Here is a 27,207-nt window from a genome sequence, read left to right as displayed (position 1 = left end):
AAATATATGTGATTAATAGCTTCTGAGACATTATTTCATATAGTGAAGGATTGCAGGCTTTATTTCAGAAAGAGACAGAGCAACAAGAATTTATTTAATACAATTTGTATAATTTAGGCAAAAGCTTTATCAAGTGATTTCATAAATGCAGTAAAAATATTTCCCTTTGATTTACTGTACTACAGTTCCTGATCGGTATCATTAGGAAATGCCTTTTTATAGCCTGCAAAATTGTTAAAAAACTGTAAACAATTAGAAGAAAAAGAAGAAAAGAAGAAACCTTCACACACTCATTATAAACTGTCCAAAAAGTTAGTAGTTTTCAAAGGAAATTAACAGCTTTTCAGCATAGTAAGTCAGAGAGTAGCATGCCCTGGGAAATGAGAATGAAACAAGGTGCTTCATTCTCAGTTTTTCAAGCCTGACTTCATGACCTCAATGACAGCCTGAAACAAGTTTTGGATGTAATGATGTCATTCTCTGAAATAAACAAACTGGAGAGAAAAGAACAACAAAAAACCTGCAATCATGTTGGTGTCCACAAGGGTGATCAACACAGATAGGATTTCAGACACTTCAGACTTCCCCACACTCAGTCACTCAGCTATCCCAGGTATTTTTAGGAGATAAAGAACTTGTCACAGTTTCATACCTTTTGTTTGTAGAGAAACGGCAAGCCCCAAGTATTTAAGGCTCGTTTCCTCTGCAGCTTAGTGATCATTTGCTGTTTTGCCTATCTGGGCTTATCTGCTCTAACCTCTAAAACCTGTCCTGGAATGGCTGGAATCCCTCTCTTCTACCCCACACCTCTGCCTCTTCCTCTGACTGCATTCTTTTCTGCAGGCAAATATAAGCTGTGCACTACTTGAATTCACTTGCTCTCTGTGGCACTTTATGAAGCAAGAAAACCAAATGGAGAAAGTGCTTTCAACACATTAGGCTGCTAATAACGTATACCCTGAGGTGGTTTATAGCTTTTTGAGTGCATTTAAAATTCTTTCATTCTTTTTATCTTTTAATTCTCTTGTTGTGGAAGAAAGGCAAAACTCCTGACATAGCCACCTCTTAAAAATATATTTTAAAAGTAAGAGAAATGGATGTCAAAACAAGATAACATTGCTTTAAATATGAATAATTGTATTGGTGTTTGTTGTGCATTTTTTAAGATAGCAAAGAGGAGGAATACAAAAAGAGAGCTTATTATTTCCCAGCCTCCCACTTCCCAGTTGCTATTTTATCAACAGCAGTTTGTGATTCAACAGCGCTTTTAAAACATACTCAATGAAAATAAACCAATTGTGGAATACTGGACATTTTACTGCACAACAAAAACTAGGTTACAGTCGCTACAGAAGTCTCCAGCTGCTACTGAAAGGGCAGCTTGGCATTTTGGCATGAAAGGGCAACTCATAATGAGTCCTTTCTTCTTCCATGTGTTACCTCTCTGCAAACCCCCAAATGGCTTACCTGTATTCCCAGTCAGACTACAATTTCATTTATTCTGGTCATCATTGTTTTTGCCACTTAAAATCAATCAAGAGTTGTTGTTTGGTATTGGGTTTGTTTCCCTAAGTGACAGGCTTCTTGTTGCTTTTTGCCAGGGTGGAATGTTGAGACCAAGTGTGACATTCCTCCAAAGTGTCCTATAACTAAAGAGATCTTTATTTTTATTATAATGTGTTAACTTAAGCCTTCAGTAATAATAGAATGAGGGAGGAGAAAGAGTCTCAGAGCTTCACATAAATCTTCAGAGAATAAAGAACATATTGAATATTGATGTTTTGCTTTAATTTAAATACTATTATAATATTGACGTTTTGCTTTAAATTAAATAGTAGCACCAGGCTAACATTTAATTTGACTCCATACTAAAGTGGATGAATCAAAGTGCAGGGAGTCTTTACTGAGTGAGAACATCATATATAAAACTCATAAAATATTCTCTCTGGAAGAATGTTTGGTTTGTTTGTTTGTTTAAAATTAACATTAAAAAGTAAATTTAAAAAGAAGGGCTTTTTATTGTGTTGTTTCTAGGGACATTATTTGTCTTTAATTGTATTGTAGAGTTCTATATAATACTAATACAGATGTTTTTATTTTTATCAGATATTACTGAGCACTGCAAAAGTCGTGTACTCGAATACAGCAAAACAAAAAAGACATTATTAAAAATAGCATGAATAATTGTAACATTTTGGAGAAGCACAGAAAGAAAATTTAATTTATTTTGAAAACCTATCATGAATACTTGAAGTCTACACTGTATATTCCAAAGCAATACTGCAAGACTGCATGTCTTTATGATGAGTGCCGTCACCATAATCAGTGTGTCATAACAAACACTCCAACTATGAAGACAGAAGTTTCTTGTCACAAATTTCCCAGATAATTCAGAAATAAATATTTTTAAGAAATATTTATCAAAGAAATATTCATTCCTTGCACTCTTTTCCTACTTGCCTCATTGTCCTTTAGACTCAGGTACATTATAGAAATGCAGATGAAACTGGAGAAACAGCAATACAGTTTGGCAAGACTTAAATTCCTTTGCAGCGAAATCCGTACATTTAAGAGGGTATAAAATGATCCACAATTATTTAAGCAAGATACAAACAAAAAGTTTGTAAAATAAGACACACCTCAAATTGCCAAAAATATAAGTAAATATCAGACAAGGCCATATGTAAGACTGGATAAAAGTGACCTGGAAACAAATGTGTTTTTAATTGTGCAGTTCATAAGAGCCTACATTAAAAAAAAAAAGTGAGGAAAATCAGGGGTGATTTATGTTATGTAATCCTGATGCTGCACTGACTAAAGTTATTCATGTAGCTCAACATTCCTTAAGAGAATCATACATGGAGGAAAATGGCAGCAGTATGTTACATGTGTATCAAGTTCTGGTTTTTAAATTTTCCAAGAGAGACCTCAATATCAGTACTGGAATGACTATCTGTGTCATCTTCCCTTTACAAGGTTGAGAATGGAATGCAGAACGAAACTCAAAGTGTCAAAACACTGTGGCCACCTGAATGGCTAATACTGCCTAAAAAAGTGTGGAATGTATATTTACTTAATAATGTCTAAGTATTTTATCTGAGTATTTGTGTCTTGGGAAATCTAAATCATGTATGTAAAAATATTCTATTAGCAATACTTTATAGACTTCCTATAATTCCCTCTTTTTTTGGCCTTCATTTTATATTGCCTTCAACTTTCAAATTACTGTCAGTATTTGATTTTTGCTCTACTACACAATCTAACGTAAGAGGTTTGATACTAATGCTGGTATTTTTTGATTTTCTTCAAACACGCATAGCTGAGTAACCAAAAAAAGATAAATTTTATTGTAATACACAGATCACAGGACATTTAAGAGCATATAATCCCTGAAAACTCAAAAAATTACTAACATTAGAGCATTCTAATGATTAGCCATTGTATTGTAATTAAAAAACTAAAATATGAGTTTATTTCATGTGAGTGATATTGATTTATTCATGTAATATAACATTCCACAGTATGTTTTAACTGGTGGTAGCATCCACTGGAAAAAAATGAAACATGTTTTACTAATTTCTTTCAATAAATTACTGACACTGATTGTAGTCCTGTGATATTTTATTCTTCCTACAAGTAGAACAGGTTGTATTAATCAGTTCTTTTCTCCTGTTTTACTTTTTGTCTCCTCTTCTACCTAGTTACTCAAAGTATCCCAGTACCCAAATTTCAGCATTGTAAAGGTAAGGTATTATCATTTTCTTCTTTTCTACTGAAAGTGAAACAATGTTGTTTGTTTTTTTTTCTCTTAGCAGCAGTTTCTTTCACTAGGCACTACTTTTTTAAGCATACCATTTCAACTCTGTTCAAAACAAAGGCTTAGGTTCTGGAAAACACACCCATTGGGCCAATACTCAGTTTGTAGACCTCTTAATCCTAGGTTTCATGCTATTGCTATGCTTCTATCATAAACTGTTTGCCTCATTAATTTCACAAATGTGTTATTTTACCCAGAAAAATTCAGTATAATGGGATAAAGTCAAGTTACTGTGAACTAAATCTTGTAATAACTTGTGGATTCTCAATATAATCTTAAAACTTTTTGCCATCTGAAGTTTAGAAACTTTACCTCAGCTGCCTGTCATTTCTGTCTGATGAAGTTCATGTTGTTTCTTTGCTGTCAAGTGCTGGCTTCAAGGTAAAAAGCATAAATGTGTAACTGTTGCAGTGTCTTTCACAGAAATTATGGAAGAAAAAAGGGTAAAGAAATATTGTTGCCCTCACTATTGAAAAATCTGCCACAGAGAAAGCAACAGACAAGTGACAAATACCGAATTGTGAGGATAAATCCCCAAAGGTTCTATGAAGCTGTATCCTAGAAGTTGCTAACTCAAATGTATTTTTTTATTATTTTTTTATTAAAAAAACCCCAAAATGTCTGACATTCACTGTATTAAAGCCATTAAAAAAATTTGCCTTTAAGTTTCCTGACAATTGCAGTGCAAAAATTAGGGATGTATTGGCAGCTGGTAGTTCTTTATGGAGCACATGATTTTGGATTATTTTCTTAGATTCTTCCAGAGTGTAATTTCTTTAAAAGCTACATGACCAATTAGATACTGTCATCCTAAAATTATTTAATAAAAGAGATGTTAAAGACTATAAATCAGTATCAATTACCACCCAAATTAATAAGATTTAAAAGTTCATGGATAAGCAAATAGTTCATAGCTGAATTGAAGAACTGAATTGAAAATTCCTACTTGGAGCATTAGCAAGAAAAGAAGCAGCAGCTTGCTCCCTTTTTAAATGTCTTTGGTCAGCCATCCAAATTGGCAACAAAAAGATGTAGAACCTCATCAGTTCAGAGAGGAATTAGAGTTCCCAAGCCCAGATTCAATTTAGCATATTCAGATTTCAGCACATGAACTTCAGTATTGGGATTGCTTAGACTAAACCTCAGATTTAATATAACCCTTCTGGTTTTTGAGGCCATTGATAAAACTGGTTGTTTTTTAGCACAGATCCAATTCAAGTGACTCAAGTTGGAGAGGAATCCATCTTCAGAAATGAATGATCCTCTTCAATTACAGTGTGATATAAAGTCACTTCCAACAGTGCATTTATAAAGTATGCATATTGGTTGCATTCCAGTATACAAGCCCATTCGTGTTGTGTAATTTTAATGTATTCCGCCTCATACAAGAGTGTGTTTCTTGGGACCTAAAGAAATTAAAAGTAGCAGTATCACTCTCAGTATCCTTAAAACACTGGAGAATGCTTGTGTTGACCTCCTGAAAATGAAGAAAAAGAGTGTATACCTGAGGTTTGTCTCTTAAAGAAAATCTGAAATTCAGTAAACTACATCAGTCAGCACATGGATTTTTTTCATCTCTTCTTAATAGGGAGAACATAATTTTCTATATCTCTGCATTAAAATTTTAACTGTCTTTTTGCATAATAATATGAGTTCTAGCTCATATTTTACATTGATTGGTGGTCTAAGCACTGCAGGAAAAAATGTGCTTGCTTGCAGACATCATCTTCCAGACTTCATTCAGTTAGCAACATTGTCTTTTAAAAATGGTGATCATGTCAAGGCATTTTGGTTTTGCTTCTACTTCTGCATTTCTGTTATCTCCTTGGAAGATACTGGTTATATTGCTGATACTGCAATTCGGTCACATCATGTTTGTGTCAGATATGGACAAGTTAGATCATGAGAGAAGAGTTCTTTGACAGTATCTTTACAAAAAAAATAATTGATTATAGGTTCAACAAGGTATTTTGGAGCCAGGGACCCATATTAACAACTAGTAGATACATATGGAAATGTAGGAATTGTCGGCATTTTTGAAGTTTTAACCTTCAGAAAATTTTTTTCAGCCAGTTTGTGTGTGAAAAAGTGAAATAATTCAGATTTTCTGACTGAGACTAGTATGCTGCCTTCTTTCTTTTTTTTTTTTTTTTTATGTTTTTACAAAAATATCCAGGCATTTCTTCAGGAGATTTATTCCAAGAAACTCGCTTTCGCCCCTCAAAGACACCAGTGACAGGATATCAGGATATATATCTACCTCCTTAGGTGTCAAGTTTGAACTCACCACCCTAGGGTCCTCTACCAGTCAAAGGAAAGACAGACATGTCCTGAGGGATTTGATTTCATTACAAAATGGATGTCAACAGTAAATAATAAGATTCACTCTGGACTTTCAGCTTTAAGACATCTAAAGTTAGGCAAGAGAAGTCCCACCAAAATCTACAGAGCCCAGATTTGATACAAGAGTAAAGGAAATGCTTTAATAAACAATCTAGCTGTTAGTCTTTTTTTTCTGATTCTTTGTTTCCTTCTTTTTCAAAAGGTAGATAGATATGAGAAACATCATGTAAATAAATATTTCTATGAGTTGCATGGTATTTAAATGAAACAAATTATATTCTTTAACCTCTAGAGAAGAATGAGAAGTGAATTGAAACTAAAAATTGGTCAATTTACCCAAAGAATTAAATAAATTCTTTAACTCTCTTTGTTTCTTTGGCACTGGGTAACACAGTAAGGGTGAATGACTGTGAGTAAATGCCTCTCTCAGATAGGAAAAATGCTAACATCAACAGTATGTGCATGTCAATAACCATCTTGTAAAGAAAGAAACTACAGAGACCTCTAATCACATCTAATCATTCTTCTGTTCAACACTTTGGGTTTTTTCCCCGCTCTGTGTTCCTAAGGTTTCTTATATTCACTTATCACGTATGCTGTCAAATAACTAATTCTTTCTGGCAACTGACAATTTAAAAGAAAAGTATGTTACAGGAAGGAGAGTGTCATTGTTTTCCATAAATTCATAAGAGCTATGAACAAATAGGACAATTCTAAAAATAGACTCATGGATAACTATCACAAGCCCTAATTCTCACAGCTACTTTACAGGATGTCTTTGGGATAAAGTAAGTACAAAGATTGACATAAGGGCTGGATACTTTAGGCTATTTACCTCTTATAAAACATTAGATAAATTCTTCCTCTATTTTCTGGAAACTAGTGTAGAATTATAAACTGTACTCAGAAAAAAATTCATGTAATAACGTTGCATTGCCAAATTTCAAGTTGCCAAATTTCAAGTTATGCTAAGTAATTATAATTATAGTCTCATCAGAGCTGAAGTGCTTCAAAACACCTGTAAAATTTGGGTGCCTCTGTCTATTGTTACAAGCAAAAAACTCCACTGATTCAAGCAGCAAGAACCACTAGTAGACTGAAGCAGAGATGGAAAGAGAAAAAAACCCAGAAGCCTCAATTGTCAGGATGCCTAGTGAGACAAGCAAGGTTCTACATAGCAACAGCATTTTAAGGATGAATAAATAGCCATAAAGTTCGCTGGTACTGCATGGAAGCTTGCAGATGGCAGATGAATTCATGTCTGTCATGTTTTTATAATACAATGACTTTTACATATTGCTGCCAGATGGAACACAGTTTTGCATCTTGATTATAAATCTTCATAAAATACAACTTCCTTCAATGTGTTCCCTATATTTGAGACAAAAGCAAATTCAGAGACATTTGGGAAGCTAAAGCAGATTTAAGGAAATATAAATTAAATCCTCAAGGGCTTCCTTGTTATAACTCAAAATAATGGAGTTCCCCATGTGTTCTCTGTTTTTGAGGAAAACCAGGGAAGGTATCATGCATGTTATTGAATGATATGAATGAACTACATGTTCATTTTTAAATGTAAACACACCCCAGGCAGGTCCAGAAGACCTCTCAATTGAACTTAGTATTTACTAAAGCTTTTACATAACATTTATTCCAGCTTCAATAAAAAGTGGTATCTATGCCACAAGCTCAAATGGTAAGAATGCAGTTCATAAAGAATACATGCATTTAATCACTGCTGATAATGAACATTTGTAATCTACAACACAGAAGCACCTTGCCTTTCCCATCATGATAAATTATACCTAGACAGACCTAAATTCTAATTCAGACCTGGTTATACCACTTTCTGTAGAGATGTACTATGAAGAAAGTACAGAATTTTTGTATTTCAAATGTGTTCCTGCATCACACATGGCTTCCTCCTGTGTGTCTGGTCTTTGCTTCTAATCCTAATTGGTATTGCTAAGAAGTGAATAACTCTGATAGCGATGAAGTGAACTATATGACTGTAGGGAAGAATATTTTCCCATTCAATGACTTCTCACAGAGTCTGATTTGACGACAAACCTGAGTTGACTTTTCTCAGACAGCCTCAAGCATTGTTTATATGCAGATAATTCTGTGTGTGAACCCATTAGGCTTTTATGACAGTTACAATCAAATATGATTGGGAAACCTTCTGGCTTACTTGAATCCGTACTTACATTGTGCTTTGTGAGGTTGGAAATGTTACTTGCTATTGCTTGTAGCCAGTCAATACAGTCTTCAGCAGAAAGACACTGAATTATTCCACTGCAAACCCCATCCACAGCAATTACTTGGAACGCATTTTGCCTATAGACATATCATAACAGATCAGGTCAGAAGAAAATTTTATCAGTTCTAGCATATCATTTTAACAATACTTGTAGAAATGCTTTTCTTTCAATTACAATGAAGGTCAGCCAGTAAACACCAATAAAATTCTGGTTTTCCTGTTTTATAAATACTTGACATATTAAAAAAATCATGCTAAAAGCTCAACTCAGACAATATTAAGCTTCCATAAGGCTATAAAAATATTCCATAGACCAGCTCTACATATCCTTGACCATCAGGCTGTACAACTTCAGATGCTGACCAAATGAAAGAGCTGATGCATATCTAAGACTTGATATTTTAATACAGCAGGCTAAAGAGAAGGAAAGTACATTGTAAACCATAGGCAATAATTTGGTAAATTAAGTGAATACCAGCATCTTTCTCTCAACACCTTTGTTTTATTTTTATTATACAGTGTCTAAACACAGTTGCATTACTGTCTGGAGCAGCCCCTTATTGGTTGCTCAAGCTTATAAAATTTTTTTCTCTTCTAAACTACCAATTGAAAACTTGGAGAAGTCAAAATTGATCAGGTAGCATTAATGATTTTTCCAATTGCATTTCTGAATACAGGATCATTAACAAAATACACTCCTACCTCTGCCTCTACCCCCAGCACCAATCCAGGCACATGTACATAAATCTATAACGCATTATAGACTGATTTTCCACTAGCAGGCACTGAGCAATTATAGAACAAGAGAAAATTTTTCAGATGCTAAAGCAGTAACTGACCTAATTTCTTCAGTAAATAGCCTTTCTTGCTAAAAGCTCTTGTAAGGCTCACAGGTCTTCAAAACCAAAAAACGTCAATAATAATGCGTATCCCAGATTAGGAGATTACTGAATATGCAGAGAATACCAAGTTCCACTGCTGACTTTTGCTACAAACCCAACTGTTAATGATCAATTCATAGTTTAAGTACATTATTCAGATTCTTTGAGAATGGCTCAAGCAAAGTGCCTGTTATCTTTAGGGTGAAACTGAGTGTCACTAATGACAGTTTCTGGCATCTGAAGACAGATATCAATTTTGAAAAGCTGGTTTTTTTGGGTCTTTTACCTCTTAAAATTTTATCCTATCTATAGAGAATGTAAGGTTAATATTTATCTTCACTCCATCCATGTTGAGAACAGACTGTTTCTTCACTCAGGAGAAGCAAAAAAAATGAGCTAGAGCCATGCTTTTGCTTTGACTGTCCTAGCACGAGAACCAGCTTTTGCAGGATCATGAGGCTTATATTGACACCATCTCGTAGGGTTCTGTGGTTTATTTAAACCCACCTGTTTAGTTGTCCTTCCCAGGGGTAGTGATTTTTCTTTAAATTCACAAAAACACCAACCAAGACAGACTTCTTTCAGAGACTCATTTTCACAACAATTCTGGTAAAGTTTTGAGGAAGGTTTATTAAAAAAAGTCTTCAGGTAATGTTGCTAGTATTTATTTATTCTATCCTTTATTTTAGATGTATATAAATATAAATAGCAATTTTTTCCAGAATAAATTTCTAAATCCTCACAGGAAGATCATAGCATGGACTTAAAATTGTTGATCTCTTTTAGAAAAGTAGCACTAATTTCAAGACTTGCTTTGTTTCTGCACAATCTGTCATAAATCAGAGCAGGGATCCAAGAGATCTATTAATGTGCAACATTAATAGAAGTACAAAAAGCTTAGTATGTTCCAGATTCAATCCTCAAACAGAAATTTCCCTTACCTACAAACACAGTGAACCTGGTGCATTTTGGGGTATCAGATTGTTCCTGCTGTTCCTAGGAATTTGATCTGTGCAAGTAAAAATCATTCATCCATACTATCATTACCCAAGTATCAATACCAAGTACCAATAGTATGATACATGGTCACCTAATAAATTACTTTTGAATGTGTCTTAGAAGTAGATAGCCTTAGATAACCGTAATAGTATTTTCTTGAAGAAGTCTATCAGCCCAAGTCCATAATACCATGCAGACCAGAAAACATAATGTATTAAATAGATGTTTTGTACTAAATGTAACAAATAGTAGATTAATCACTTTATAATACAGAAACAAAATTGACAATGGATAAACACTTATTTATCTAAATGTTTCATGTTCTGGGCCTTCTGGACCACAAAACCCATATTTGAAGCTAATAAGCTTTGCATGATTAACCTGAGTCTCTTCTAGAATTCTGTAGGAATACCCTCCAGAATTTATGTATCTCAGCCATTCCACTGGAAAAGCTACAACATGACTATGAGATTTAATATTGTATATGAGAACAATATATTTCCATATAAAACTCTGAAATACAAAAAGTTGTTAGGCTTTACATAATGAAAACAGGCTTGTAAATGCTAACCATGGAAAATGTAATGAATTAGCTTTCATTTCATGTTGCTTCCTTATATTAGTTTTAATAGCCTTTCTTTTATGTTGATGTTTCTGGAAGTCTCTTATAAAAAGTATCTACCTTTCTCTCATAACAAATTCTGAGAGGAAGCAACATTTAAAAACGTTTACAGTAATTTAAAATAAGCTGTGTAGCTAGCAACATAAAATGTTGGTTCTGTGCTTTAAGAAAAACCCACTTCCTCTCATACTCATCCTGCATTTCTGGGTTTTTTTAAGACTTACTTCTTCATGTTAGACAGAATAGAAGGACATGAGGAAAAAATTATCAGAGTAGTTTTTCAAGGTTTGAGTACAAGTTCAGGTATTTTGTTTCATATTAATACACTTTTACTTTCTAGAAATTCAAATCTCAGGAATATCATTACTACCTAAGACACTTCCTTTGTTATGTACAAGTTTTATAATATGAACATTAAGCTTTTTTTTTATTGATGCAGATGACTGAATTTTAAAACTCTAGATCTATGTACAGCTGCTTATGTGCTAATTCTCCATATAAGCAGTTCTATTTAATTCAATACCTTATCTGAAGTATACAGTATAACAGATCTCAGATTTGACTGCTATGATTTTGGGTGCTTCTGTCTTTAAGATAGAACTGAAGGCTTTCACAGAATTTAGTAAAACACCTCCTGCCTCTCTGGTGACTTTATCCTGCTCCAGTTCAGCGCAGCCAAGAAGCCTTTGTAGCCTTTGGTTTACACCTTGCCTCCCTGGGGCCAGCCATTGCTCCTCAACAGACCAAGGTTCATGCAGCCAAGTAAATATGATCCTGCTCTTACTGGTCAAAAGCTGCTGGCTGGCTTTAGCTCCACAACGATCTACAACAACTATTGCCTCACCTGCATTAATCTCAGCTCTGTGAATAGGAGAAATGGCTTGCAGACCTAGGAAATGTGATTCTAAGAAACAACAGCTCTAAGAACCAGCTGAGGCAGTGGACAACTTTTGTGCAACTTCCAAATGTTTACTGAGTACTAATAAGAAATAAAATTAACTCCACAAAAATGCCAAACAGATTCTCTTCCCCCAGTTTCTCGGGGTTTCATAAATCCACTTATAGGGGATTGATTAGAAGAATAAATTATGGAGTAAGCTGCTCTGTACCAGTACACAGCTTTCCTACAGATAATGTCTTTACATACTAGAGCTCACAGGAGTATTTCAGTATGAGAAGTTCAGTCTTACACAGACGATGAATCCATACAATAGCTAGACATTTAAAACTTTTAACAAGTATGGTCTTATATACTTGTCTTGTTGGATTTTGTAGTTGCTTTCATTTCTATTTCATTGCTTTACAAATAGTAATCATTACAGAATATTTTTGTCTTCCCTCTTAATTTCTTCTGATTTATTAGGATCATATTAAATTAAACAATGTCAAGTTCTTGGACTGTATTGGGTCTTTCTGAGATGAATTTTAATTTCCCCACAGCAGTCCTCACAGTGTTGTGCTTTGAATTGGTAGCTAGAAAGATACTGATTACAAAATAAAGTTTAGGCTACCGCTAAGCAGCACAGGCACAGCATTAAAGCTGTTGCTCCAGCATTCTCTCCTCACCAATAGGCTGGGGAAACAAAACCTTGGGAGGGCAAATAGCCAGGACAGCTGACCCAAGCTGTCTATACCATATGACATCTGCTCAAGCTAGGGAAAAGGAAGTGAGGGAGGGCACATTAATTATGACACTTGTCTTCCAGAGCAACTACTACATGTACCAAAGCCCTACTTCCCAGGACGTGACTGAACATCAACTGCTGATGGGAAGTTGAGAACAAATATTTTGGGTTTTTTGCTTCCATGTGTGGCCTTTGCTTTTGCTTTATTAAGCTGCCTTTATCTTCACTCACCAGATTATTTCCATACTATTTCTTTCCCCTCCATCCTGTTGAAAAGGGGAGGGATAGAGAAGCTTGGTTGACACGGCAGCCAGTCATGGTCAACGCATCACAATGATGCAACAAAGTTAAACCTGACTCTGAGCTTTGGACAGCTATCCCAGTGATTGTAACAAATTGGCAATGTTAACACATGCAAAGCAAAACACAGGAAAAAATAATTTTAGCTATATGGAAGCAACAACAAAAAAGTCCCTACTGTAGCTATAAACAGAAAGCAAAGAAGTACAAGATCTGGGAGATACTTATGAGCTCAGGCTCTTGCTTATGGTCCTTGTCTGAGTATGCCTGCAGCTACTCCTGTGCCTGGACATGTATCCCACTGATTTGGACTTCTAGGCTGGCCTCCCAGCCTAAACTGAGTCCCATCTGACCATGATGGACTCCTCTGAAGACTGTCCCTAAGCCTTCTCTGTCCCTCCATGGGAAGCAGAGGGATAGGATCTTTGCCTGCATAGACAATGCTTTGTCCAGCCTCACTGCCACCCTCTCTCTTGGCTTATCTTCCCCATAGGGCAGCCAGTCCTTGCTGCTCTCAAAAAAGATTATTTCACCCAATGTAGGCATCAGATGATGTATTTAACACAAACACAAGGAAATACATTTTGAAAATATTATCAGCAGAGCTCAGTGCCATAATGCGTTGTAAAAATCAACAGCATAAAAAATAAGCAACTTAGAAAGAAGCTTTTGAGGACAGGTGCATTAGCAGCTATTAAATATGATGATGTGTGTTTCATCTCAAACTGCAAAATGTGCTGAGCCCTAGATGCAAGTAGAAAGATCACCCATCATCTCCCTACATACCTGGTCCCAGCTGATGTCAGAGGAGAATATGAGCCAAGGTGGACCTAGAAGGACCTTTATGAAAGCTCCTATATTTCATGTCTCTGTCAGCTGCTATGGAAATAATAATGCAATTTCTCCAACAAGGCAACTCCCTAGGGCATGCATCTGTCAACCAAGAAGTCAAGTTTCAACCTTCAGAACTTTTTTACCTGCACAAATCTGATCCTGGAAGGTATTGGGAAAATCGTGAATGAAGAAGTGGAATTAATCGAAGATCACACCACCTTTTCTCCCACCTAAGTCCTGGGGATGCTGGCCATGAGGAACATGATAATGTATCCTGAAAAACATTAAAAGGTCCTTCTCAGTTTTGAACATCATTGTAAGTACTCAGCAGATTTGGAAAGAACGAGATAGACTTCAAAGACTCTATATTTAATTTGGGAGTGTTCCATTTTTCCTAAATCATTTGTCATTAGTTATTAGTGAGCACTGCAAAGATTCTGAATAGGATCTCTAAATTACTCACAATACAACTATAATTCAGTTGTTTCCTGTGGATCTGTACACATTTACATACATATCTTCTCTAATGATATCACCTCAAAACATGGTAATTGGGAATGAAATTTAACATGTGATGAAAATTGTCAAAATTGTCAAAACTACATGCTTGTGATGAATAATTTTACCTACTTACAGAAGACATGGCTTATATTAAGACTGAACTTTATCATGTTTATGATCATATCTAAAAGAATGAGTATATAAATATCTAGAGTCTAATTTGACCAGGATTTTTCAAGAATATAGATTTGCATGAGAAATGTTTATAAAAAGTTAAATTATCAACATCTGTTTCTAAAAATACAACCCCTCTTTCTTTATAAAATGCTTTATAAAGTAGTGCTAATGATGATATTAATTTTCTGAAAGACCTCGATTCTTCAAAGTGCCTTCTTATAGCAACAAAGGACGAGGAAAAAGCAGAGGTATTTAATGCCTTCTTTACTACAGTCTTCAATAGTAAGACCAGTTATTTGCCTGGTAGCAAAACTCTGAGCTGGGAGACAGGGATTAGGAGCTGAGTGAAACCACCATAATCCCAGGGGAAGTGGTCAGTGATCTGCTTCAGCAGTTAGGCACACACAGGTCTACGTGGCCAGATGGGATCCACTGAAGAATAGTGAAGAAAGTGCTCAGGGAGTCACTTTCCATCATTTACCAGCAGTCCTGACTAACCAGCAGGGTCTCAGTTGACAGGAAATTGGCAAATATGATGCCCATCTACAAGACAGGCAAGAAGGAGGATCTGGGGAACTACAGGCTTGTCAGTCTGACCTTGGACAGGTCATGGAGCAGATCACTGTGAGTGCCATCCCACACCACATACAGGACAACTGGATCTGGGGAACAACAGGCTTGTCAGCCTGACCTGGAGTAGGTCATGGAGCAGATCACTGTGAGTGCCATCCCACACCACATACAGGACAACCAGGGAATCAGGTCAGCCAGCACAGGATTATGTAAGGCACATCTGGCCTGACCAGCCTGATCCCCATTTATGACCAGATGACCAATCTAGTGGACAAGGGAAAGGCTGTCACCTGGACTTTAGTAAAGCCCTTGGAACAGCATTTTCCTGGAGAAACTGGCTGCTCATGGCTTCAATGGGTGCACAGTTCACTGTGTAAAAATCTGGCTAGCTGGATGGGCCCAGAGAGTGGTGGTGAATGGAGATACATGCAGCTGGTGGACAGTCATGACTGGTGCTGTCTAGGGCTCAGTGCTGGGGCCAGCACTATTTAATATTTAATATTTATGATCTGGAAGAGGGGATGAAGTGCACTCTGAGCTGACAGATGACTTCAAGTTTGGGTAGGAGTGTTGGTAGATCTGCTGTAGGGTAGGAAGACACTGCACAGGGGTCTGGACAGGCTGAATAAACAGACTGAGGCCAATTGTCTGAGATTCACATAAAAAAGTTCCAGGTCCTGCACTTTGGTCACAACAGCCTCAGGCAGCACCACAGGCTGGGGGCAGAGTGGCTGGAAACCTGCACAATGAGAAAGGACATGGGGGTGCTGGTTAACAGCAGCTGAATGTGAGCCAGCCGTGCCCTGGTGGCCAAGAAGGCCAATGGTATCCTTGCCTGGATCAGCAATAGTGTGGCCAGCAGGAGCAGGGCAGTCGGTGATTGTCCCTCTGTACTGAGCACCGGTGAGACCTCACCTTGAGCGCCATGTTCAGTTTTGTGCCCTTCACTCCAACAAGGACATTGAGGTGTTGGGGCATGTCCAGAAAAGGGTCTGGATGGAAAAGAGTCTCTGAGGAGCAGCTGAGGGAGGTTGTTTAGCCTGGAGAAAGGAAGGCTCAGGGGAGACCTTATTGCTCTCCACCATTACTTGAAATGAGGCCGTAGCCAGGTGGGGCTTGGCCTCTTCTCCCAAGTAACAAGTGACAGTATATCAATATATAAGTAAAATTAAACCTTTTGATTTACATTCTTTTTAAACTCAAACTTCATATTTTTTCTTACTGGTAACTTCTATAAGATAAATATTACAAAAATTAGGTATACCTTCTATTTTTCTAGAGTGTGCATGTTGCATAAGATCTATGGAATTATAAAGCTTTACAAATTTGAACTTTACCATTACATATATGTTCATATATCTTTTATGTATATGAAACAAAATATCACAGTAAATATCACGTTAGCTGAGCAGCAGGATTTTCATAGTTACTTCACTTATTTAAAACACTGAATCTCTGGTGAAAAATTCCATAGATTCGATAAAAATAAATAAATTATTGGCTAGGAAGACTACACTGGGTTGTTGTTTTGAACATCTTGAATTTTTAATGTTTTCTATCTGCTTTTGGGAACCTTTCTTCACCTGTGATTAAACTTGGGGAAAAGATGAAATGCAAGTAAAGTTCAGATACAAACTGTAGGCCTAGATATGGCTACAAGAAAAATGTTAACCCTATCTTTAGACTACATAACACTGTAAACTGTTGACAAAAGACCAAAACCAGTCTTTTCTATTTCAAGTTCTGAGTCAGAAGTCTCCTTCATATGAATCAACAAGACTATAAGTTAGGAAACAAGACTATGGCTGTAAGTCACAGAATCCTGGAATGTGAGTTGGACAGGACCCACAAGGTTCATCATGTCCAACTCTTGGTCCTGCACAGGACATCCCCAATAATCCCACAGTGTTTCTGAGAGTTTTTTTCAAACTCTTCTTGCCCTCTGTCAGGCTGATGCTGTGACCACTTCCCTGGGAAGCCTGTCCCAGTACTCAACCATCCTCTAAACAAAGAACCTTTTTCTAACATCCAACCTAAACCTTGCAGACACAACATTCCCCTGGGCCCTGTCACTGGTACCCACACAGAAGAGATCAGGGTCTACCTCTCTTCTCCTCACCAGGAAGTTGTAATTGCCATGAGGTCTCCCCTCAGTCTCCTCTTCTCGAGGCTGAACAGACCAAGTGACCTCAGCCTCTCCTCATACAGCTTCTCCTCCAGACCCTTCACCATCTTCGTTGACCTCCTTTGGAGCTCTCTAAAAGCTTTGTATTTGTTTTATACTGTGGTGCCCAGACCTGCTCCCAGCTTTCGAGGTAAGGCTGCCCCAGTGCAGAGCAGAGTGGGACAATCCCCTCCTTTGCCCAGATGGCCATGCTGTGCCTGATGCCCCCTAGGACATACTTGGCCCTCCTGGCTTCCAGGGCACTGCTGGCTCATGTTCAACTTGCCGTGGACCAGGACCCCCAGGTGCCTTTCTGTGACATTGCTTACCAGCTTCTCATTCCCCACTCTGTGTGTGCATCCAGGGTTGCCTTCTCCCAGGTGCAGAATCCAGCTCTTGCCCTTGTTAACATTCTTATTGTTGGTGGCTGCTCAACCCTCAAACTTAGCAAGGTCTCTGTAAAGCCTCTCTGTCTTTGAGGGAGTTAAAAGTTCCTCCAAATTTTTGTATCAACTACGAACTTATTTAGTATTCCTTTGAGTCCTGAACCTGTCACTGATCAAAATATTGATGATCACAGGGTGTGAGATACAGCCATGCAGAACCCCACTAGTGACCATGAACCAGCCTAAACTCACTCTGCTCACTATAACTCTTTGTGTCTAACCATGAGCCAGTTGCTCACCGATCACATTTACACAGCTGACAGAACTCCTTCTAGAAAATATTCCGAGAAAATAGAAGAGCTGTGGCATAAAAGTTGTGCGTAACTTAGGAATTCATATTGAGGGCTCCTTTGGTTTTATGAAGAACTCTGTTCCCATGACAAGGGGACATATAAGAACCACATCTTGGTCTTTGCTAGAAAATTTAATTTAGGGTGAATTATAGACTCATGATACCAGATAATATTATTTAAATTGAAGGAAGAACACTTGGTTTCAGTTAATTATTTCAGTTAATTATTTCTATTTGAGCTATTTCTAGTTCAAATGGAAACTAGAGCTCATTTGATAAGCTTTGACACTTGCAAAAAAAAATTCACAAATAAAAGCATGTTTTTATCATAAAAGCAAAATTAGAATTAAGCAGCTAGTTGAATAAATCAGCCTAGGATCTACTGCCACAGCATTTTCACATACATACATTCATATCTATATAGATACATGAGAAAGGTCTGCTTTTGTTGATGCTGTACAAATTACATCTATTTTTATTGTTATTTGATATAAATTTTATTGATGTTATCTATTTATATCTTCCACTTCCTAAAATTTGTATATTTCTGAAGGGTTTTCCAGATGATAATTGTGTTTAAATCTGTGGTACTGATATTTAAATCTGTGGGCTGCTATTTAAAACCTTTAATAGAAAAACATGAAAGTACAATAAAACAAGGTGAAATTTAGAAGTGGCTGCTCAGCATGGCTTACATTTCAGGTTTTTAAATATTTTTTTTTAAATTATGATCTATACTGGTTTATTTATTCTGTGCTTTTTCTATTTTCATCTGTCACAAAGCCAAATACTCAACAAAAACCCTCAAGCTATATAAAATAAAGGAAATAAAATAAAGAAAATTTTGAATTTTCTGGCTAAAAAAAAATTTAAAGTCCCTTGTTGCACTTCAAAGGCATCTTTTAGTAAATATCTGATCAGACATCTGTAGCATTTTATCCCAGAGACATTCTGTTCCATAGCGTTATCCCACTTCAGGTAAGATTTTAAGTACACATTACCAGAAGTAAAACACTCTCACCTTAAAAATAGTCACCTAATCATCTTTTGCCAAAAACTTTAGATAATGCATGCAATATTAGTAATGGAAAATATTCTCAAAAACTTTTCTTCCTTTTTTATAAATAGATATATTTTAATTCCTATGCAGAGAAAAAAATGTAGAGGGAAAACCTTTTGCAAAATCCCTACTGCCCATGTAAACAGCAATCACATGTATCAAGGTATAATCTCAGCTGTAATAATTTGTGACAGTTTAATTCCCAGCCATAATTTCTGGCTATTTTTTTTTTTCCTTCTACAGAACTGTCTGTCTCCAGAGTTAGCTAGAGCTCCTCCCAGTTAATGTCCTTTATTTGTACTTCCAATTAGTTATTATACTATAAATATTCCTCTGTTTAATTTCATTGAGGAGATTCAAGCTCTTACCGTGTTGTTGGGGTGGTAGTTGAGATGCAAACCACTGTCACAGAGGGGAGAAGATGTGCCACTGCTTTGGTCACTGGGGGCACCTAAGACAAATACAAACACAAAATCACAAGAAAATTCTTCATTCATCTATGATGACATAATTCAAATTTGTATGTGTATGTATGCATTCTCCCCACACCCTAATAACTTCTATCATATACAGCATCAATTTACTTTCTCCATTCAGCCAGTATCAGTCTTCTGGCTTGAGTGGAATGTCTTTGTAAGCTAAATAGAAGCTCAAGAACAACTTTCCCAGTGCTCTGATTAAAAAAGAAAGTTAGTGTCTGTTTGACAAGAAAAATCACACATTTCTTTCAAATTTGATAATAAAAGAGAAGTGTGTACCATCTCTATTGGTTTTTACTTGAAGGAACTCAAAACAGATAACCATTTTGTTACTCTCAGTGGAGTTTACCGTTCTGAATGTTCTTGTAATGGTTTAAGAAATTACAGTGCTACACCTCAAGAGTGACATGATATGATCCAAGCAAATGCACATTCCTGTGCATCACTCAGACTATTCTGTGGTACCACAGCCTTTCCTAAAAGCGACAGAGGTACTGGGACACATTATTATTTAAGAATACGATGTTCTTATTTTTTCTTCTTTTATTTAAAGTTAATACATAGACAAGAGAAAACAACAATATTCCATCAAATGTTTGTATACAATGCTATTTTATTATTTAGATTATTTAAATCCTGCTAATTTAAAATCAAAGGCTAGAAGTATTGAAATCAAATATTTATTGTTTTCTTGCTTAAAACTTGAGTAATTTAGTTCACTCTCTTAGGGAGCAAAAAGCAGAAGGAAAGCAGAGGTTGCAAAAGGCACAGGCTGATATACAAATATGCTTAGATATGCTGCAATTGTCTATAATTATGCATCCACACTTACAATTTAATATAATTAAAGGAAGACAGCTGTCTCCATACGACTCTCATGGGTCTAGTTCACTACAACTCAGTTTGGACTAAAACAAAATACTTACCATTCCAGAGTAATTTATTCTTAGGTAGACAGACATCTCCACCAAAGCCTCTGAATTTTAAACAGCAAAATTAAGTCTTCTAAATATATACACAAAATCTCATTTTCACATTTACTAGAAAAAATTCCCTGGGACTAAAATACTAGCTGATGTTGGCCGAAAAATTGATTTTAAATACCCTGCATGAGGATGTGAGCTATTGTAAACTAATGTAATTTTAATGTTTTTACTGCAACTTTAGTGACTCACACCAGCCAAATGCCTGGTTATCTGTTTTTCAACCATAGATAGCAATTTTTCTCTTGAGGTCAATGTTAACACAAGCCCTGGCAAATGGAGCAACTCATATTTAGGCAGTAAGGATGATTGTAAAAGCTGCTGTCAATCACTCTTAATGCATGGTAGTTTCAGAAGCTGCAAGTGTTCATGGGTATTGAATTGAGGGTTCTTTTGGCCAAGTAATAAAGGCTTACATGCACAGTCTTCATTCAGTGGCAGTTTGAGAAAAGCAGGTGCTCTTTTCAGAAAGGACACAGTTAGGGTCACCTCTTCCCCTGCGTTGCGAAGGACCTGTACCTGGAAAAGAAATACAGGCAGACACCTTGAAATAAATTTATGACCAAAATGCAGTAGGAAATGTAAGCATCACCATACAGCTTTCCCATAGCAGAATATAACTGCTTAGCAGATGATTGCAATTACATTTTTTTGAGAGGAAACCGAGACATAAAACTAGCTATGCACTTGTCAATTGTGTTTCTAGCCACACATGCAGTTAGTGTGGTGAGGGGGGCATTAGCCTCTTATATGAGTACTGGCTTTGACCTGTGCTATTGAAGAACTTGCTCCATTCAGCTATGTAATTCCTTCTTTCAGGTGTGGAATCATCCTCCCTAGCATGTGTTTATTTTAAAAAAATAAATAAATATTTTCGTTTTCGTAAATAGTCTTTTCTTATAAATCCTCAACCGAAGCAACAGTAGTTTCCACAGCTGTGCCATAATCCTATGAGCAAGTCTTTCCAACACTCAGAGTTAAATTTAGCTTAAGCACTACAGCATGGATGAGAGACCTAATCTTCATCACAGACATAGAGGCAGAGAACCTATTTTAAGCCTTAAATCTTAGATAAGCACAGGCTTAGGTCTTGCCAAAGGGCAGCTTGCATTTTGGACATAGAATGAGCAAAGCACCTATCCAGCTGTGAATACTCAGCCTTCCTGTGCTCTCCTATAGTTTCCCCTTTGGCTTTTGTTCATCTTTAGCTTTTTTGGGGTACAGCTGCAGACACACCAAACATACAGCAGAGTGAAGGACTCCAGGCACCTCCCAAGAGTAGCTGTAAGGAGGCACAAAAGCAACTAAGCAAAATACTGTATTAAATAGCTGAGGAGGAACATCTGAATTGGCTTATAACATAGCCAAGAAGAATCAGATCTGTTTCAGAGAACAACCATTTCCTGTTCTAGCCCTATAACTTCAAAACTCTTCAAGGGTTGATTTAATTTGGGCTTACAATAACAGAAGATTGCACCATGCCTCTCTTTGAGTGACTGTGTTCTTAGTGTGCAGAGAGTCAGCTCACAGGCAGCCACATTCAGAGAGCTGCTACACAGTGAGACATTAGGCAAACATTTTAAACCAGCGCATATCTGCTCACTTTCTCCTGCGTAGCTGGATAACACACAGGTAACCCTTCCATCATTCTGCTGCTTGTGAGAAAGCCTTGTAAAAAATTTATGAACTATTGCTATTCTTTAATTATGCCTGTCAATAACCTACTCAACAGATTTATTTATATGCATATGTATCACTATATTGGGATGCTTTCACATGGAATCACTGCATTATGCTGTTAACTTAAAGTAATTCTTCGGGAAAAAATGTCAACTTTGCCTTGGAACACCGTATTTCCTACTCCATGCTGGTTGCCACAGAGGACTGACAATATGATGACAGAATATTTAATTCAGTAACTGAAATTTCAGGGTCTTTATTGTTTAAAATAGCACAGCGGTTGCCAATGCACATTTTGCAGTTTAGTATGTATTTATATGTATGTGCGCAAATAAACACAGAAACATCAAAACAGATTTAATTAACTTCATGCCAAAAGCTTCATCTGTAACACAGAATCATAGCATCATTTAGGTTGAAACACCTAAAATTTGTAAGTAGCAATTATTTCCTAGAAAGATGACTTGTGCAGAAAAGCAGACCAAGACTCCAAAGTCCTGAATTCAACCAGAGAAAACATCCTATATTCTCAGCCTCCATAGAAAATTCATTCTTTTCCTCTCTTATGTAGCAGTCACACAGTTCAGAGTAGTCAGAGCCAAAGCAGAAATTTACAGGTATGTACTCTATTGTTTCGACAGACTAGAAAAAGTTCAGGAAAATACAGCTACTTTCTGCTGTTAAAAAAAAAAAAAAAAAAAAAAAAAAAGTATTTCTTTTTGCTCAGGAACAGAGAATAAATAAGTGAAGAAGTTACAGCATGACTATGTTTAATTTATAAAGTCACCTTTTAAGATAAGAACAAGTGGATATCATCTGTGAAAGAAGCTGAGACAGTAACTGCCCTAAATCGTTCTTCCAAGAGTCTACATGATTTCACTTGATAATATATTGCTTTGTAAAGCCTGTAATAGGCCATTAGTAGCCTACTGTGACCTTTTTCTCTGACCTCTCTCTCCCTCAAACCTCTTTATCTCACAGGATGAAAACTTTAAGCTGGAACACATTTTAGTTGAAATCAGCAATACTTGTATCAGTGAACTGTATTTTGGAGTGTTTGAAGCAAATAATCCAGAATTTTGACATGCAGAATAAAGACTAAAGAGAGATAAAAGATTAAAAGAGAAAACTACTAGGTAATGATTACAACAAAGAGCAGATGAGTTATTGATCCCATTTTGCTTACTTTCTAGTTATTAACAAAGCCATTCTGGGAAATAAGGTTAGGTGAAGAAAATTAGAATTTTAATTACTTCATTGTATTCTTCTAGCTTTCAGTTGAAAGCTTTACTGTTATTTCACATTCTTTGTTTTTACTTTACATAAGAAATGAACAATCAAATTACTAAAGATAATGCTAGCCATGAATAACAGTCTGTATCAGTACTGAATTTAAATTAGGGCCTCATTCCCACTGTGTTTAAATGGTTAACAAAATTCAATATTTCTGAAACATAGCTATATAAGTAAATAGATTTTCCATTCATTACTGCTAAAAGAGAAGCCATTTCTAAATATGCATAAAATAAAAATATTTAAAACATTTTGCAATCCTGGTCACTGGCAAGTTGAACATGAGTCAGCAGTGCCCTGGAAGCCAGGAGGGCCAACTCTGTATCCTGGGCACAGCATTTTCAGACAGGCAAGGGATGGGATTGTCCCGCTCTGCTCTGCACTGGGGCAGCCTCACCTGGAGTGCTGGGGGCACTGGAGAACACACAATTTAAAAATGACATCAAGCTATTAGAGAGTGTCTAAATGAGAGCCATGAGGCTCATGAAGGGTCTGGAGGTAAAATTGTAGCTGAGGTCACTTGGTGTGTTCAGCCTGAAGGTGAGGAGACTGAGGGGAGACCTCACTGCGGTCTTCAACACCCTCAGGACAGGAAGAGGAGGGGCAGGTACCAATCGCTCAATTCCCAAGACCAGTGACAGAACTCGAGGAAACAGCTGAAACTGAGTCAGGGGAGGTTTAGTTTTGATATCAGGAAAAGGTTTTACACGCAGACAGTGGCTGAACACTGGAACAGGTTCCCCAGGGAAGTGGTCACAGCCCCTAGCCCGACAGCATTCAAGAAACATTTGGACAACACCCTGAGGCACATAGTGTGACTCTTGGGGTGTCTTGCACAGGAGCTGGACTTGATGTTCTTGATGGGTCCCTTCCAACTGTTTATCATATATGAAGTGTTTGGTGAAGGTGAGAAAAATTCCCAGTGCTAAATCCAGGGAATATTTGTATGACAAAAACTTAGCTCAGTAGTAGATAAAACATTTCCAATTTCTAACTAGGTTATATATTCCCATTGTATGCCATGGAGAAACTCCAGTCAGAAGAGATCTGTCAATTTCTAAAGCAATGCATCTTAAATTGAAGAAAATGCATGACCAGACACCATTAAAAGATTTGCTTATTGTTTGTATCATTAAAAGGTAATGAGCTGTTTTATTTTCAGAGGCTATACAGATCATTCAAGATGCATGTTTTTGGGGGTTTTTGTTAATATTTTTGAAATATTCTATGAAGCCTTAGATTTTAGGCATATGAATTTACCTAAGTCAAGTTTTAATTTTTCTAGTTAAAAATTAATAATAGTAACACTTAGTATGTTGATATAGAAGTTTTATGGATTAAATAATGGAAAGCTATTTAGTACTGCTGTTCTTACTTTATTTAGCTTTATTTCTTAATTTCAGCTAATGAGTAATACCAGCTATTCATTTGTTGGTACTCAGCATCTAACAAAGCCATCCCTGTAAAAGGAAGAAGCCATGACACTGAAAAATATTAACATCTCCTCATCAACACTATTGATATATATATAAAATTCCTGCTGCTGTTTTAAAAATCATACATATATATATATATATTTAATTCAGAATGAGTTCATGTGGAGAGACCTACACAAACAGAAACATTAAATATTGGCAATAAACTTTCTTATGCAAAGTATAATGTTACTACCAGTGGGACCAAGAATTAATTTACTTCTACCACAAATATCCTTACATCAAGTTAGGATGTTCATGAATGAAGTGAGATAAGCAAAAAACCCAGTAGCTGTGTGAATTGTTGACATTAAAAGAGTCAGTGTTTCTGGAGCAACTGTGACTATATTTCTATGCATTTACTGTAATGACTGTTATTTGGGGGTTATTTGAAAAAGTAAATTCTATGGTAATGTGTGATATTGCTGAAGAAAATATCTGCATAGTAACAGCACTAATCTGAATTTTTAATAATGTCTACAATGATATTGCCTTTTAATTTTATTTTAAATTCCCAGTTCAAGAAAACATTTGAGCATATGCTGAAGTCTCTTTCAATATATTCAGGAAAGCAATGAAGCATGTAGTCCCTCTGACTTCAATAAGTATTCTTTCCTGAATAAGACTATAAATCCCCTCTCAAATTACCAGTGAAATTTACCCACCTATAAAGTGGTAAGGATTTAAAACAGAGCACTTATTTAGATCCCAAGATCTATATTCGCTTGAATTGGAGCAAGTTTCACTCTTCATTTTTTAATGAAAAAATAAATTTATTGGTAAATACCTTGATCTTTATAAACATTGGAAAAACAGAACAAAAAAAAAGGGTAGAAGACCCCTTTCTAGCCACTCTACAGTTACACAATGCACGAGTCAATCAGCAGATAACACAGCACACATTCTAACACAATCACACAGAGGTCAAAAGCTACAAGGTTTCATGCACACAACTGCCTTGAATTAGAGCTTATTTTAAAAATCTACTGCTTTATTTAGTAAAAGCCATATAGTTAATACAGAATTCTTATGGACACATTAGTGCATAGTGAGTTTTTAATTCCTATTATCTAATAATTATCACAATATTTGCCAACAATTGAAGTGAATCAAGAAATATAATATCAAGAGGTATCAAAGCTTTTTTTCCTTCAGAAAATTTCTATTTCCAATACACTTCTATTTTATGGCAGAAATTCCTACTCAGACTGCACAACTAAAAGTACACTTCAGACTATAGTCTGACACTATCACAATTGTACGTGTTAAGTTTTAGCTGTCTGGCTCCAAAACACGTTAGATATTTAGACTCAAATTCAAATTCACACTGGAACTGGGGCTTGTCACTATAGGACACGGAATGATTCACATGGACATGGTTCAATGTATGATAGGGAAAAGGAGGATTTTATTTTTGTGGCTCCAGTATTTATAGATTCTCAGCAACAACCAGGGATTGTATAGTTAGGTTACCATCTTCCCAATCACACTGGTCATGTGAAACGTCCATCAAAAGAGGCTTCTTGGAAAGAATGTATAAACATCTGTGTTTATAGTTACTTTCCAGGGAAAGTGGCTAAAAATTATGAAAACAAGATTAGAAAGTTTAATTTTCAAGGTGACAGGGACTATCTCAAGCAAGGGGACAGGTGCACTTTCCAAGAACACAGGAAGACATGCCCTTGTATTCTGAGCTCTCTTCTGCTTCTGTTTCCTGCTACTAGCACTGTTTTGAAAAAGTGCAGGGGGATGCAGTAACATAAGGACCTACAGCAAAGACACCCTCTAGTGCCCACCACTAAGGAATTATTCTGAAAAGTGCAGATAGAGGTTAATGGACCTGCAAGATGACACAGCAATGGAACTGAAGCAGTGCTTGCTTAGTGAATGCGCCAGCTACTAAGGCACTACACAAAGGGTCATTTCAGAGCAACATACACAGAGATTCAGGGTTTCATGCTTTTCAACAAGTCCCATCAGGCTGGCCACTTAGAAGGAAAATTACTCTTGATCCCAGCTGACAGCATGTGTTTAAGCTAGACCATTAGGTTGTTTCTCAGATGTACAGCATTATACCAGTCATCTTGTAGATATATTCAGGCTTCCTTCATTGATCCTTGCTCTATCTGTTTTCACAGCTTTATGGGCTTTAGTTACAGAAGTACCAGAACATGCAACCTCGAGACTGCTGTATAAAGCATTAGCAGAAAACTAAGTGATCCTTCTTTAAAAATAGATCTCATCATCTTTCAAGCCTACATGCCAAGTAGGCCACTTATATTAGCTAGCACTGAGAGACACATGCAGAATTTCCTTCACAGAAATGACTAAAATAATCAGATGCAAGCGATATGAATTAGCGTAATGAGGAGTTAGGAGAAATAGATTAATTTAATAAAAAAT

General features: G+C 36.4%; 1 protein-coding gene across 2 annotated transcripts in view; it reads right to left on the bottom strand.

Moving 5' to 3' along the window:
- Nucleotides 1-27,207, bottom strand: part of SNTG1 (syntrophin gamma 1) — a 322,766-nt gene that overhangs the window by 90,428 nt on the left and 205,131 nt on the right. For both annotated transcript variants that reach the window (XM_058832034.1, XM_058832033.1), the window contains exons 8-11: nt 20,773-20,875; nt 19,263-19,345; nt 13,825-13,955; nt 8,368-8,497 (exon numbers count right to left, since the gene is read on the bottom strand). In XM_058832034.1, coding sequence (XP_058688017.1) covers nt 8,368-8,497; nt 13,825-13,955; nt 19,263-19,345; nt 20,773-20,875 — 447 coding nt within the window. The remainder of the gene's footprint in view (nt 1-8,367; nt 8,498-13,824; nt 13,956-19,262; nt 19,346-20,772; nt 20,876-27,207) is intronic.

The sequence above is a fragment of the Poecile atricapillus genome, chromosome 2 (genome assembly GCF_030490865.1).
Source record: "Poecile atricapillus isolate bPoeAtr1 chromosome 2, bPoeAtr1.hap1, whole genome shotgun sequence".
NCBI classification, from domain to species: domain Eukaryota; kingdom Metazoa; phylum Chordata; class Aves; order Passeriformes; family Paridae; genus Poecile; species Poecile atricapillus.
The sequence above is the reverse complement of the archived record's forward strand: the minus strand, read 5'-3'. Positions and strand labels throughout refer to the sequence as shown.